The sequence below is a fragment of the Phyllobates terribilis genome, unplaced genomic scaffold (assembly GCF_046119375.1).
Source record: "Phyllobates terribilis strain yellow unplaced genomic scaffold, ASM4611937v1 Scaffold_1__5_contigs__length_1240528914, whole genome shotgun sequence".
Lineage (NCBI taxonomy): Eukaryota > Metazoa > Chordata > Amphibia > Anura > Dendrobatidae > Phyllobates > Phyllobates terribilis.
In genome coordinates, this window is record NW_027362761.1 from 304672142 (window position 1) to 304688405 (window position 16264).

General features: G+C 46.5%; 1 protein-coding gene across 1 annotated transcript in view; it reads left to right on the plus strand.

The window, feature by feature from the left end:
- LOC141258440 (hydroxysteroid 11-beta-dehydrogenase 1-like protein A) overlaps window positions 1-7367 on the plus strand; it is a 54857-nt gene extending 47490 nt beyond the window's left edge. The window contains exons 5-6 of the mRNA XM_073673442.1: window positions 4162-4305; window positions 7123-7367. Coding sequence (XP_073529543.1) covers window positions 4162-4305; window positions 7123-7337 — 359 coding nt within the window. The 3' untranslated portion in view covers window positions 7338-7367. The remainder of the gene's footprint in view (window positions 1-4161; window positions 4306-7122) is intronic.
- The last annotated feature ends 8897 nt before the right edge of the window (window positions 7368-16264 follow it).

Consider the following 16264-nt stretch of genomic DNA (forward strand, 5'->3'; position numbering starts at 1 on the left):
TTTTTCACGCTTCTCCCTGGCAGGAAAAACGCATGCGGATTTTACATGCGTTTTTCCCGCCAGGTAGAAGCGTTTGTCCAGCGTTTTTGCATGCATTTCTGCATGCGGGTTATCAAGTGCTTTTCCAAGAGATTTTAGCATCACTTGGAAAAGTGCTTGACAACTTGTTCACACTATATAAATCAATGCAACCGGCATGGATTTATAGTAGTGTGACCAAGTTAGTTAAAAAATAAGAATGGTAAAAAAAAAAAAAAGTTTATACTCTCCTTCCTATGTCTTCCTGTGTTTTATCTGCTCCGTCCGGTGTCTTGCACTGCTTGCGGTAGTGTGAAGGACCTGCGGTGACGTCATTGAGCCATGTGATGGGTCACATGACTCAGTGAAGTCATGGCAGGTCCTTCACATCAACGCGAACATTGCAAGACACCGTCCCGGAGCAGACAAAACACCGGGAAGACATCGGTAGGTGAGTATTTTAAATTCTTTTTTTACAGTTTTCTATGGTACCCAGGTCTGGATGAGAGTCTCCTCTCCTCCAGACTTGGGTACCATCCGCACATAGAAACGCATATAATCCGTGAGTACAAATGTACTGACACGGATTATATGCGTCTCAATGCAAGTCAATGGCGGCGATTACGCTGCTTGTCCGCAAAATTAATGGACATGCTGCGGATTTTTGAGCGCAGCATAAACGCTGCGGAAAAATCCACAACATGGGCATTGAAAGTGCGGCTTGTCATTGGGGACCATGGGGGGCGGATTACCAAGCGTTTCCCAAGTGTTTATGCTGCAGAAATTCCGCAGCATAAACTCTTGTAAAATGCTACGTGGGCACACAGCCTTATACTTTCCCTCTGATTGTTCCACTCCTGGTTTTGACTTACAAATACTGAGGTAAAATATTGACCAAATACTGAAAGTGTGAACGTGGCCTTATAGGAGATCGGTCAAATGACAAGCCCTAACATAACAGTTGATGCAACACAAACCAAATAAAACTACATTCATTTGTAACTAATGTAATTATATTATTAACTTGCAGAATAAAGTTAAAATGTTATTTCTACAACACAGTGAACACCACAAGATCCGAAGTTATAGCAACAATTTTTTTCTCTATTCCTCATCAAAATATTTTTTCTTCGGAGCTCGCCGAGTACTTTCGAGATGCTCGGGCGGGAGCTCGGGTCCCCGTCCTGTATGTCTGGCGCTATTTAGAGCACCAATCATGCAGGGATTGTCTGCCACTCACTGTAATGTCACAGTCTGCCACAGCCATGGTGGTTGTGGTGTGGCACCCCAGGGGTCTGGTTTCCACAGTAACAGCAATGTTATGTCTGAGAGCAGGTGGGAGGTCTCTTGGTCAGGAATCCTATGCATGCCACACCTCCTGCCCAGTCCTGGGAGGGGAAGAACTTCCCCTATATAAACCTGGGGCTGAGGCAGGGTTAGAGAGTTCAGAGGGAGAGTTCAGCCAGGAGGGCTGACAGGGAGCTGTGGCCCCGGCTGGGCCCAGCTCCTGGTCCATGCCAGAAGTAGAGACAGAGAAGAGAAGCAGCTATGGGAAGAAACAACAGGAGCTCTGTGGGAGCAGTGTTACAAGGAGTCAGGGGCTGGCAGCTGCAGAGCTCGCCCTGACTGAGAAGATTTCTTACCGGACCCGGAGTCCGAGGCTGTGGGGACTAACTCCTACCCAGCAGCAGAATCCGTCAGGCAGGGGATTTCAGGTCCTCTGGCCAAGAAACCCGAAGGCACGGTCACACGCATGGGACCAGCACCGCCGTCGTGGAGCGGAAGCTACTAGAAGGCCCCGAGTCACCGGCCATACGGGTGAGCACCACACGGTACACTCAGGGACGTGGGCTACTTATACCCGCCTCTAGCAAGGTAGCCGGAAGAGTATCGTTAGTTTGGGAGGCCTACAACTCCGCCTGGCCAGGGGAGATCCCATCTGCTCAAGGACTGACCAGGCCCCAATCGCTAGCCAGTACTCCGGGAGGGTCTATCGTTGTCACCAGTAAAGACCCTGAACTACATCGTACCGTCTCCGAGTGGTTCCTGCTACCCCCATCATCCACGTCGGCTGCCCTGAGGCCATACCCCTCCCGTTGGGGGTTATACTATCACGCTGCACAATCCTACCACCGGCCTCAGCGGTCTGCCCTGCAGCGGCAGCTCCTTAGCTGTACTCAACGGGTGGCGTAGTCGTCCAACATCTACCGCTAATACAGCGCCACTTAGTCTGACTCCCTGGGCACGGACCGGATCACCGCCACGAGACTACAACCCTCAAGAGATCCGGCTCCGGGTAAGCTCCCGCGTGCGCAACGCAGCGCGACACAGGCCCAGGGGCGCGTCAGTGGCATTACAGTGATTGCCCAAATCGATGGGAACAGTGCTCACAGTGAAACATGAAAAGCCGGCAATTCAGCAGCGGCATAGACCGGTACCCGACAATTTAGAACAGAAAGAATAGAGCATCACACATAGATTAGATAGAAACATGTCACTCACATATATAATAAGTACAGTGACAGTGTTGGTTACTGTACTTGTCATTTAGTATTAAAATAAAGGATTTATTAAAAAAAAAATTGGCGTAGGGTTCCCCCGTAATTTTAGTCTCTAGCGGAGGTTAAGCAGACGGCTGGGGCAGATGTTTGAAGCCTGGGAAGGGGGTAATACCCACGGAGCTTCCCAGGCTACTAATATCAGCCCCCAGCTGAATACTTAGGCTTTACCAGCTATTAAAATGGGGGACCCCCCAAAAAAATGACGTGGGGTCACCCCTATTTTAATAGCTAGCAAAGGCTAGGCAGACAGCTGGGGGCTGATATTAATAGCTCAGGAAGGGTGCCATGAATATTGGCCCCCTCCCAGGCTAGAAACACCAGCCGTCAGCCGCCCCAGAAATGGCGCATCCATAGGATGCGCTAATTCTGGCACATAGCCTCGCTCTTCCCACTGCCCTGTAGCGGTGGCATTGGGGTAATAGGGCTGGGGTTGATGTCAGCTTATAATGCCAGCTGACATCAAGCCCAGGTTAGTAATGGAGAGGCGTCTATAAGACACCCCCATTACTAACCCCATAGTCAAAGTTAAAAAAAAACACAAACACCCAGAATAAAGTCCTTTAATTGAAATAAACACACAATTCTTTATTGTTCTAAATTAAACCATACTTACCATCACGCCCATTCCAGCTGAAGCCAACGATCTCCTGCAATAAAAATAAAATAATAAACCAACCTCATCCTTACCTTTCTATGGTTCCCAGGAAAGCTGCCATCCAGCTTGCCATGCCGCAGACACTGAGAAGCGCAGGCATGCTTGCGCTCCTCAGTGTCTCGCTGTGAAGGCATCCAGATGAGCCGAGTTCATGTCCAATGAACTAAGCTCACCTCATGCACGTCACTGACAGCGTGGGAGAATTCTCCTGCGCTCACCGCACGCATGCCTGCGCTCTGCGCTTCTATGAACGCGCCATTTTCTGGGGTGGCTGCGGACTGCAATTTGCAGCGGGTGGGGCCCAGAAAGCTTGGGCCTCCCTGCGCTGCAGATTCCAGCCCCCAGCTGCCTAGTTGTACCTGGCTGGACACAAAAATAGGGCGAAGCCCCACGTATTTTTTGTTTAAATTATTTCATGAAATTCATGAAATAATAAAAAAAAAAAGGGCTTCCCTATATTGTTGTGTCCAACCAGGTACAAATAGGCAGCTGGTGGTTGGGGGCAGCCCTTTCCTGCCTGCTGTACCTGGCTGGACACAAAAATAGGGCGAAGCCCCATGTCAATTTTTTTTTAAATTATTTCATGATATGAAACCCCGCCCACAGCACATCAATTAGGGGGGAGCGCATCACTGAGTCACGCCTGGCTGCAGCCGCAACTTGACGTGACATCAGCGTATGTCAGTGCCGGCTGCAGCCGGGTGACATGATGCCTAGTGAGCAATCAGCGATAGCGCCGCTCACAGGTAACAATGAAAATGGAAAGTAATTACAAAAACACGTGTTTCCACTGTTTAAATCAATGGGGGCATTATGTATAGTAGAGGATAACCCCAGAATTTACGCAGTCAGATTTATGTCAAATATAGTATTTTTTTTCCTTGATAATGAAAAACTGTCTCATATAGCTTTTCTTATTCCATACAGGACGTATTGGGGCACCATTTACAGTAAATTACTGCGCTGCCAAGTTTGCACTGGAAGGTTTTTTCAGTTCTCTTCGCAGAGAATTTATTATCAACAAGAAAAATGTATCTGTGACTGTGGCCGTTCTGGGATTTATTGATACAGGTGAGGTTGAAGGCGTCTTCTCAATGGGCACTAAGATATTATTTTTATAAATTATTTGTGTATAATATCTGTTTTGACATATCCTTGAAACATAGGTTTAACAATCTAGTACCAGAGCACCTAGAAGGGAAGAAAATAGGAGTATAAGCTATACCTGTGGCCACTATAGAGTGACAACTAATTACAAAAAGTTGAATATACAATATAAGTACAACAACAATACCTACAAATATGACACATAGTCAAAAGTATATAAAATGTAACATTTGTTGATACTCTAAAATAACAGAAAAAAATATAAAATAGGAAGGAAATGCCCAAATGAAAGCCTATCTTTGAAACGCGCGTCGGATTCCCTGCTGACACTTGGAATTGGTATGTGCTCCGTTACTTTTACCCTCTAGATCTCTGCATACATGTGCTATTTTTGACATATGACATGTATAGTGGTGGCCTCACCTCTAGGAGTATATCTATTATCTTGCATTAGGTATACTTACACTTAGCACTTTAATATTACCATTTGTTCACTATAATCATGCTGGATGCATATTAATATTTTCATGTGATTGCACTATGCACTTTATTTATGATGTTTGGATACGGCATTCTATTTGATAAACATCAGTGACTCTTAATATAGTTGGTACTGTAGGTCCCTATATGTTATAGTTGATTCAGCTTGTCATTTTTTATGCAGAAACACATCTTTCTGTAATGTTACTTATTGCATTGTAATTAGATTATGTTTAGCACATACTGACACCTTACTACTCTTTTGTGTGTTGAATACAATATAAGTATATGCATATATGAACGCCGTGTAAGCACTAGGCGGTCTTCACCCTGGAGCAGATACCGCAGACCCCCCCACCTCCTCACGACAAGCAGCTTATTTTGCCAGGAAAAGTTACCAATCAGTGAAGTATGACATGGTAGCCGTTCAGATACAGTGCTGGCCAAAAGTATTGGCACCCCTGCAATTCTGTCAGATAATACTCAGTTTCTTCCTGAAAATGATTGCAATCACAAATTCTTTGGTATTATTCTCTTCATTTAATTTGTCTTCAAAGAAAAAAAACACAAAAAGAATTGTCCTAAAGCCAAATTGGATATAATTCCACACCAAACCTAAAAAAGGGGGTGGACAAAAGTATTGGCACTGTTTGAAAAATCATGTGATGCTTCTCTAATTCGTGTAAATAACAGCACCTGTAACTTACCTGTGGCACCTAACAGGTGTTGGCAATAACTAAATCACACTTGCAGCCAGTTAACATGGATTAAAGTTGACTCAACCACTGTCCTGTGTCCTTGTGTGTACCACATTGAGCATGGAGAAAAGAAAGAAGACCAAAGAACTGTCTGAGGACTTGAGAAACCAAATTGTGAGGAAGCATGAGCAATCTCAAGGCTACAAGTCCATCTCCAAAGACCTGAATGTTCCTGTGTCTTCCGTGCGCAGTGTCATCAAGAAGTTTAAAGCCCATGGCACTGTGGCTAACCTCCCTAGATGTGGACGGAAAAGAAAAATTGACGAGAGATTTCAACGCAAGATTGTGCGGATGGTGGATAAAGAACCTCGACAAACATCCAAACAAGTTCAAGCTGCCCTGCAGTCCGAGGGTACAACAGTGTCAACCCGTACTATCGATCGGCGTCTGAATGAAAAGGGACTGTATGGTAGGATACCCAGGAAGACCCCACTTCTTACCCCGAGACATAAAAAAGCCAGGCTGGAGTTTGCCAAAACTTACCTGAGAAAGCCTAAAACGTTTTGGAAGAATGTTCTCTGGTCAGATGAGACAAAAGTAGAGCTTTTTGGGAAAAAGCATCAACATAGAGTGTACAGGAAAAAAAAAGAGGTATTCAAAGAAAAGAACACGGTCCCTACAGTCAAACATGGCGGAGGTTCCCTGATGTTTTGGGGTTGCTTTGCTGCCTCTGGCACTGGACTGCTTGACCGTGTGCATGGCATTATGAAGTCTGAAGACTACCAACAAATTTTGCAGCATAATGTAGGGCCCAGTGTGAGAAAGCTGGGTCTCCCTCAGAGGTCATGGGTCTTCCAGCAGGACAATGACCCAAAACACACTTCCAAAAGCACTATAAAATAGTTTTAGAGAAAGCACTGGAGACTTCTAAGGTGGCCAGCAATGAGTCCAGACCTGAATCCCATAGAACACCTGTGGAGAGATCTCAAAATGGCAGTTTGGAGAAGGCACCCTTCAAATATCAAGGACCTGGAGCAGTTTGCCAAAGAAGAATGGTCTACAATTCCAGCAGAGCATTGTAAGAAACTCATTGATGGTTACCGGAAGCGGTTGTTCGCAGTTATTTTGGCTAAAGGTTGTGCAACCAAGTATTAGGCTGAGGGTGCCAATACTTTTGTCCGGCCCTTTTTTGGAGTTTTGTGTGAAATGATCAATGATTTGATTTTTGCTTCATTCTCTTTTGTGTTGTTTCCTTGCAAATTAAATGAAGAGAATAATACCAAAGAATTTGTGATTGCAATCATTTTCAGGAAGAAACTGAGTATTATCTGACAAAATTGCAGGGGTGCCAATACTTTTGGCCACCACTGTATAACATGTAATAAATGGAGAAGAATCTGTTGCTTGTTATTGACTCGCTTCCTCGTTTGAGGGGTTGTAAGAGGAAGAATTCCCTCTATGGAGACATACAGTATGTTGTGACTTTCTTGTTGGGACTACACCTACAATCTAAAAAATAGTGAGGGTCTAGGTGAATATTTCATGATTCCCGTTATACTGCTATCACAAGGGAAGACTGTGACATCTGTTTTGTATTTTACAGAAAATGTTGTAAAGAAAATAGGTGACAAAGTGAAGATGTCAGCATCACCCAAAGAGGAATGTGCCTTCGAGGTAGTTAAAGCAGCCATCTTACGTCAGCAAGAAGTTTTTTATCCTTTCTGGGGCATTAAACCGATTTGGTTGTTGCATAATTTAGCTCCAAATCTGATTAGAAATCTACTAGATAAAGTTTACGTGCTAGAAAATATTTCATAAACTGCAATAAAAGACTTCAATATCTCCTTATTTTGAGCCCTTTTATGTTAGGTGAGTAATGTTGGTGAGACCAGCGCACAATGACATGATCTTTGTGGTCTGTTGTGTAATACTACTGGTGATAGACATTAGTAGACTGTGGACAAAAAGTGATACATAGGATCAGCAATAATAATCAGGACATTTTCGATATGTCAGTCATGGTCCATTTTCATTAAAGTGTTTGGGGGTTTTCCCACGAACAAAGTACATTTTAATAAATAGATCTTGGAATAGTAAAAAGTTCCACAATTGGATGTGTTAAATAAAAATGTTCCTGTGCTGATATAATCTTATGAATGTGGCCCTGCTGACGCGACAATACCAATTATGTGTACTCTTATTGTTTATTTTTATTTGTAATAATAATATATATTTATGGGTACAATATATTTTGTATTGTTTTTATTATTTTGTGATTTTACTAAAAATATTTTTACAAATTTTTTCACTTTTTTTTCTTCACTTTTTTACGTAGTCCCACTGTGGGACTTTCACTTTCTGCAGTCTGATCGCTGTTATAAGGCATAGTAGTGCAGGATCACTGCTATGCTTTATAAAGTAGCTGTCAGCTCTGCAGACTCAAGATAGTTAGATCATGCACTGTGCATGAACTAACTACCTTGCTAGTGCCTGGTGATTTGGATGTCGTCATGACGACATCGGGTCACCATGGCAATGATCGGGACCCCGTGATGACGTTGAGGGGTCTCCGATCCAAGAGCAGAGGGGCTTTTGTCCCTCTGCCTGCTCGCTAAATGCTGTGATCAAGGCGATAGCAGCATTTAGGGGGTTAATGTGCCGGGAGCGGTGCAGGCACCACTCCTGGCACTGAGAGCTGGGTGTCAGCTGTCAGAATCAGCTGACACCGGGCGGTGATCGCGCGTGCACAGCCTCTGTGCGTGCAAAATTGCCTACACGTATCCATATGTCCCAGGTCAGTAAGTACCAGGCCACAGGGGTTAAAGCAGGGTTTTACAACCTTTTTTGTTCCAAGGGCCACAATCTCATATTGAACCAATCCCAAGGTCCTCAATACAAATCTAAATGGTATTACCTTCGGTGACAGTTATGGCATATTAAAAGTATCTATATACAGTACAGACCAAAAGTTTGGACACACCTCATTTAAAGATTTTATGTATGTATGTTTTATTGTCAGTCCGTAAAAGTGGCGTAATACTCTGACAACATTGTTCACAGCAGTGACCTGAGAGTTAGAGATGCTTCCAGGAGTCTTCCCCATGCCGTTCCCATATAATTTGAGCACTGTTTCCATCGATTTGGCCAATTTTTAGGCCCCGGGGTGGGCCGCCTGAAAAGTGCTTGAGTTTCCCATTGACTTACACTGGGCTCGTTACTCGGGCCGAGCATTACGATTTGCTCGAACTAAGCAACAAGCACTTGAGCATTTTAGTGCTTGCTAATCACTATCTGTAGTACATCGTTTAGTGTATGTGTAAGCTGCCAATGTTTTCGGCAGTGCATGTCCTTACCTTGAACTGCTGAGAAAGATGATCTTTTGTGCCGAACAAAAGATAATTTCACCCGATGAACGAGCATTTTAATTGTTCATACAATGATTGGCAGCCTGTTTAGAATACATGATTCTTCTGAAATTAGCTTTCCCATGATGAACGCTTGTTTGCAATAATTTCACAGTATAAATGGGAAAACGCTCAGTTGTCGGACGAAATTATCTTTTGGTTTGCACAAAAGATCATCGTTCTCGGCATCACATCATCCTGTGTAAACAGGACCTGCGATGCCGAGAACAATGGCAGCCTATTCACACTATACAAGTGCTTCTCACTAAATTAAAATATCATCAAAAAGTTCAACACTTGAAAAACACTTGCAATAGATCATTCTGTAATGACTCTATATAATATATGAGTTTCACTTTTTGTATTGAAGAACGGAAATAAATGAACTTTTTGATGATATTTTAATTTAGTGAAAATCACTTGTATAGTGTGAATAGGCTGCCATTGTTCTCGGCATCGCAGGTCCTGTTTACACAGGATGATGTGATGCCGAGAACGATGATCTTTTGTGCAAACCAAAAGATCATTTAGTCCGACAACTGAGCATTTTCCCATTTACACTGTGAAATTATTGCAAACAAGCTTTCCTGGGAAAGCTAATTTGACAAGAATCATGTATTCTAAACAGGCTGCCAATCACTGTATGAGCAATTAAAATGCTCGTTTATCGGGTAAAATTATCTTTTGTTCGGCACAAAAGATCATCTTTCTCAGCAGCTCAAGGTAAGGACCTACACTGCCGAAAACATTGGCAGCTTACACATACACTAAACGATGTACTACAGATAGTGATTAGCAAGCACTAAAATGCTCAAGTGCTTGTTGCTTAGGTTGATAAAATCGTAATGCTCGGGTGCTCGGCTCAATGGGAAACTCGAGCACTTTTCCCGCAGCCCACCCTGGATTTCTGGAGGGGGCCTAAAAATTGGCCAAATCAATGGAAACAGTGCTCAAATGATATGGGAACAGCATGGGGAAGACTCCTGGAAGCATCTCTGACTCCCAGGTCACTACTGTGAACAATGTTGTCAGAGTATTACGCCAATAAAACATACAAAAACTAAGCCAAAATGGATTTTCCTGGAAAAAATGTTAATGACTTGTATATAAGGCAAAATAAATAACCAAAAACATGCAAATTGTCTCTTCAGAGAGGAAGAGGACTAGAACTCTAGTGCCACCTACAGGAAGTTTGATTGAATATATTCCTTTATTAACACAATAAATAAGTTAGCAGACGGTGTACAGTGCCGCAGCCCAGTACACACAGAATTCTACATAATATGTACATAGCATAAGGATACGACGCACTAACTAGACACATCACACCCCTATGCTACACAAAACACGAAATCTGAAAGAAAAAGCATGTCAATCAATACAGTACAACGAACAGTGATAGGGAATGGGGAGTGGGAAAGAGGGGATAGGGAGGGGAAAATCACAGGCCCGAAGCTTTATTGAAAGACAAGACACATAAGGGGAAAGGGGGGGAGGAAAAGGGGATTAGTCCTCATCCTCGTCCTCGTCCTCCGGACCGTCCACGATGGAATAGTCTCTAAGCAGGCTGTGGATCAGCCTGCAACAGTCCTGGATGGACATCCTCTCCCTCCTCAAGATGAGCCGGTTCCTGGCGACCCAAACGGCGTCCTTGAAATAGTTCATAAGGCGCTAAGCCTCCTGGATGGCTCCGATGGTATGAACCCCAGGGAAGGGTCCGTAAAGCACAGAATGGTGCAATAGGCTCGCCCTGGGGACAGAGTTCCTCAGGTCGTCCTCAAGTGCAGTCAACAGGCGCTGTGCAAATCGGCAGTCCCAAAAAGTGTGCAAAGATGTTTCCTCCACGAAGGGGCACCTTGGGCAGTACCGGGTCTTGCACAGGTTCCAGGCATGCATGAATAACCGGACGGGCAGTCCGCCCTGAATCGCCATCCACGACAAGTCCTTGTGCCCGTTGGTCAGCCTGTCAGATGACACATTTGTCCACACAGTCTCCAGCGTGTCCTGGTGAAGTCCTGTGATGTTCTCCACATCATCCTTGGCTCTGATGAGCTTGTGGATAGTTTTGGGCTTCCACAAGTCGGGCTTGAGTCCCTCCAGTTGGTGTTCCCCCATAAATCGAACGATGTCTCCGTAGAACCATGGCGTCGTCCAGTTGTAGGGGAAGGAGCTGTCCCACTTGTCCCAGCCGAGTCGCCTCCAAAGAGGAAGCAGGAAGAAGCGAGACATGGACCTGCCCGCGGAGCCATTCTTGACTTGCAAAGTCCGGCAGACACAATCACACACAAAAGAGGACCGCAGAAGGGTGGGGATATCTGGAACGCCCTTCCCACCCCTGCGAGGCTCCTTGTACATGACAGCCCGCCTGACTCTGTCCATCTTGGATCCCCAGACAAAGTGAAACACCGTCCTGGTAATGGCCCTGCACACGGTGACATGTGGGGGCCAGGCCTGCACTGTGTACTGCCACCTACAGGAAGTAGCAATCTTAAAAGTCAATAGTGACCCTTTAACGAGTTCTGGTTTGGCTGGATGAGAGGTGTCAGACCGGTATCTAGGGCTAATATTTCTCCTTGCGGAGAGTGACGTGTTAAGCATGTCAGGTGAGGAGACTTTTAAAGCCGCAATGCTCCTCTGGGAAATATGCAAATTGTCTCTTCAGAGAGGAAGTGGACTAGAACTCTAGTGCCACCTACAGGAAGTAGCAATCCTAAAAGTCAATAGTGACCCTTTAACGAGCCTTATCACATGACTTAGGATAAAAAGCCAAGACCAGAAACTCAATTTGCAGACACTGTGTTTCGGGGTACTGCCCCTCGTCAGTGCAAAGTGTGAGTTCTGGTTTGGCAGGATGAGAGGCGTCAGACAGGTATCTAGGGGTACTATTTCTCCTTGCTGGGAGTGACGTATTAAGCACGTCAGGTGAGGAGACTTATAAAGCACCAATGCTCCTCTGGGAAATATGCAAATTGTCTCTTCAGAGAGGAAGAGTACTAGAACTCTAGTGCCACCTACAGGAAGTAGCAATCCTAAAAGTCAATAGTTGGCTGGATGAGAGGCATCAGAAAGGCAGCGGAACATAAAGTCAGCCATGTGTGCCAGACTGCCAACAGCCAAGACTTCCCTGTCCTGACCAAGAGGATGACTGTCCATGCTCTCCTCCTCCTCCTCCTGGTCCTCCTCCTCGTTCTCCCTCTCCTCAGGTCATCCACCCTGAACAAACGGTATGACTGCTGTGTGGGTAGTAGTGCAAAGGCTGCTGAAGCACGGCGAGGGCAGAGGAAGCTGGAGGTAACTTTCTGAAATGGGCACATACGCTGCATACTTTCACAAGCAGCTCAGGCAGATCCGGGTAGGTTTTGAGAAATCGCTGAACCACTAGGTTGAGCACATGGGCCAGGCATGGTACATGTGGGAGTTTGCCAAGCTTCAGAGCCACCACAAGGTCCCAGCCATTGTCACACACGACCATGCCTGGCTGTAGGTTCAGCGGTGACAGCCACAGATCTGCCTACTCTGTTACAGCTGTCAACAACTCTGCAGCGGTGTGCGGTTTGTCACCTTAGCATATTAGCTTCAGTACAGCCTGTTGCCGCTTGGCCGATGCAGTGCTGCAGTACATCCAGCTTCCGACTGATGTGGTAATTTCGGAGATGGAGGATGAAGAGGAGGAGGTGCAGGAACTGTAGAATGTGGGGGCAACCCTGATTGACCCAGGGCTCGCAATCCTCGGCGTCGGGAGGATGTGTTCCGTCCCAGAGTCTGACTGGGTTCTGGCTTCCACTATATTAACCCAGTGTGCCGTCAGTGAGATGTACCGTCCCTGGCCACAAGCACTTGTCCAAGTGTCCGTGGTTAGGTGGACCTTCCCAGTAACTGCATTGGTGAGGGCACGGCTAATGTTCTGGGACACGTGTTTGTGTAAGGCGGGGATGGCACACCTGGAGAAATAGTGGCGGCTGAGGACCGAGTACCAAGGGACGGCCGCCGCCATGAGGTTGTGGAAAGATTCCGTCTCCATGAGCCTAAAAGGTAACATTTCAAGTGAAAGCATTCAAGAAATGTGGTAGTTTAGTGCTGTGGACTGTGGGTGGTTGGCTGCGTGTTTGCGCTTGCATTCGAAGGACTGGGGTAGGGACAACTGAACGCTGCGCTGGGACAAGGACGTGGATGGTGACGGTGATGGTTGCAAGTGTTCAATGACAGGTGCAGGGTGGGAGGCATCTTCGCCTGCGCCATGGACAGGGGATTGGCGTGCATGCAAAACAGCGGAACAGGCAGTGGTGTCACCCGCAGACACCGTTTCTGGACCCTGGCGTTAGGCCCAACTAGTTGGGTGCTTTGCTGTCATGTGCCTGAGCATGCTGGTGGTGGTCAGGCTGGTAGTTTTGCTGCCCCTGCTGATGCTGACATGGCAGATGTTGCAAATGGCCTTTTTGGGGTTTACTTGAGTCTTTAAAAAAAAAGCCAGAATCGGGAAGACGTAACAGTTGGACTGGCAACTTCCCTCATGTAGGTGTTCTGGGGAATAGTTGCCTGCCTTGTGTCTGTGGCCAACCCACTGCTTGATCCTGCCTGTTGTGGTGCTACGCCTCCCTCCCTCCCCCTCTGTACTGCTGTCCTCGTTATGCATGTCACCTTGCCAGGTTGGGTCAGTGACTTCATCATCCACCACCTCTACTTCCATGTATGCACCATGGGGCTCCTCCTGACTTGCTGGTGACGCGCCCCCTGGGCCGTGGGGCACTCGGTAGCCGGGCCGGTCGGTGCTGGGGGATGTCACGGTGGCAATGACCCGGTCCGTGACCCAGGGTGGTCAATTAAAGATTAATGAAAAGGGGAATAATGTTTTTAGGATAATAATGTTCGTGACACCACCTGTGATATGCGGCTACATGGAGCCGCTGCTGTGGTGCAGATCTACTGGAGCTGATGGTGACGCAGCAGAGTTGGTTCAGCTCTCCACAGGCAGAGCTACGCTCCAGGGCAGGAAATGATAAATTGCATGAGGTAGATGTTGCTGGTGCTGTGTAGTGCAGGGCTGGTGATGGCGCAGCAATTATTCAAGGACACAGTGGGGTGCAATCTTCAGGTTTTACTCACAGTTGTTCAAGACTCCAGGTTACAGTTACCGGTGTGTAACTGCCCACGTCGTCCTATGTCCTCCGGGGTAGGGGTCCAGCAAACTCTCAGGTATCTCAGGAGCACTTAAACAGGACCTTGTTCTATGTACCTTTCCCGGTCGTCTCACTGCGCTGGCTCTCGCCCTCCCACCCTGCGCCTCACAATCAGTGTCGGGCGACGTGCAGTCCCCTGGACCCTATGCAGCCACCTTTTCAGTGATGTAATTGTGCATGTTGGCTGCAGCACCTTGAAAATTCAGCAGCCTCCGGTTGTCTAGCTGAGCCTGGTTGTTCTCCACTAGTTAGGGGCCAGTCCCCTTCTGCGTCCTGATCCCTCCACGTCAGCATGAATTCGGGCGCACGGGTGGCCTCTGCACTCGCCGTGCCCCTGGGATCCCCTCTGTTCCTCCTGGAGCCCTTCTCACTGCTCCTCTCTTCTCTCTTTCCTTCTCCTGCGCCTCTCTCACTGGGCCCTGCTCCTTTCTCCACTCCTCCTGAGCAGAGCTCCTCCTGAGCTCCTGCTCCCAGCTCTCTCTCCTCTGTACTGTCTGCTTCTAGATGGTTTCCCTTCTTCCTATACTCCTACCCTCTGTGCTCCACTGAACTTCTTCCTCCACCCACCTCCTCTACCTAGTTCCACCCTCCAGCTAGGGACCAGGGACTGTGCTCTCCCTTAGGAGCAATCTCGCCCTTCCCTACTGAAGTGGAGTGTATTGGATGTGGGTCTGTGGCTCCCAGGTAGTACTCCTTCCTTACCTGAGAGTGGGGTACCACACCTCTGGGTGAGATGCAGTACCTATGTGGCGACTGAACCCGCAGGGGCGCCACACTGGTAATTGTGTCTCATCATCATCATCCACCTCTTGCAACAGTAATTGCAATTTCCCACTGTCGCCTTCGTGTGATCGTGGCTGCTTAAATATTTGAAGATCGTTACATGTGATCTTCTCTTGCCCCGCTTGAAGCTGGCCGGGCAAGAGGCCCGAATCTATAAATGGAAAAGTGAACAGCTCTTCGGAGTGTCCAAGTGTGGGATCACTTGTCTCCGGGCACTCGGCATGGTGGGAGGAAGGAGGATCAGGGTGAGGAATATGTGGTTCAGACTCACAGCTATTGAGACTGGACTGTGTGGAAGACAGGGTAGTGGTGGTGGCAAACTGACTGGAAGCATTATCTGCTATCAAACCAACAACCTTTTCACACTGCTCTGGCTTCAATAGTGGTGTTCCATGGCACCCTACAAAGTGGGACAGGAAGGTAGGGCGACATGATGTGGGTGCTTGCTGTGCTCCGTCAGCAGGAAAAATTTCAGCTTGCCCATGGCCTTGGTCTCTGCGTGCACCATCACCATCACGTCTATACCGAGGGAAGTAGGGAAGGGATGTCAGCTCTCTCCATTGAAGATCACCAGAAGGTATGAAGCCTTGCATGGAGCCATCCTAGCCTTGGACATGAAGACAAATGCAACAAGAAAAAAATCACCATAACGTCCACTTCCCCGTCCCTTGCTACGCGCCTTGCCCATTTTAAATGGAGTATTATATTTGTCACGCTCCCCAAAATGTCAGGATTATTACGGCACTAACATCGGATCATGTCTGATGACCACGGTTTTAGGCAGTGGTCTTGTAGTATGGTATTTGTCAGCGACCAAGTGTGAATAGTTTGAACAACACACAACTGGCAGACTTCAAATGGAGTATAATATTTGGCATGCTCACAAAAATGTCAGGATTATTACCGCAGTAATATCGGATCACCAGAGATGATGGACAAGTTTCTCTGCTTCCACAATAAAGCAATGTTATTAAAAACAAACATATCTGGCTGTATGCTGCTAACAAGCAAATGGAGCAGTAAAAATGGTGTATTATATTGCTTTTCAAGCAAATAATCAGGATTAAGAGCAAAAAGAATATTAGCCCTGATATCTAGGGCTATGGATATCAGTAACAGCAGCAGACAGAATGTGCAATAGAACCTATTTTGCTCTATATACTCACCACAAACTATGCCTGCCTAACTCCTGCTATCACCAGGATTGATATGCATCTGGATTAGTCCTTAGAAGGACTGTTAGTTGAGATGTATATATATTGCTCTGAAATACTTATTAGCTAACTAAATCGCCAATTCTCTCCCTAGCTCAGAAGCACCTTTCCCTACTCTGTCTGTCTGAAGGGTAGACTGTGACGAGCATAGGGTCTATAGACCCGAT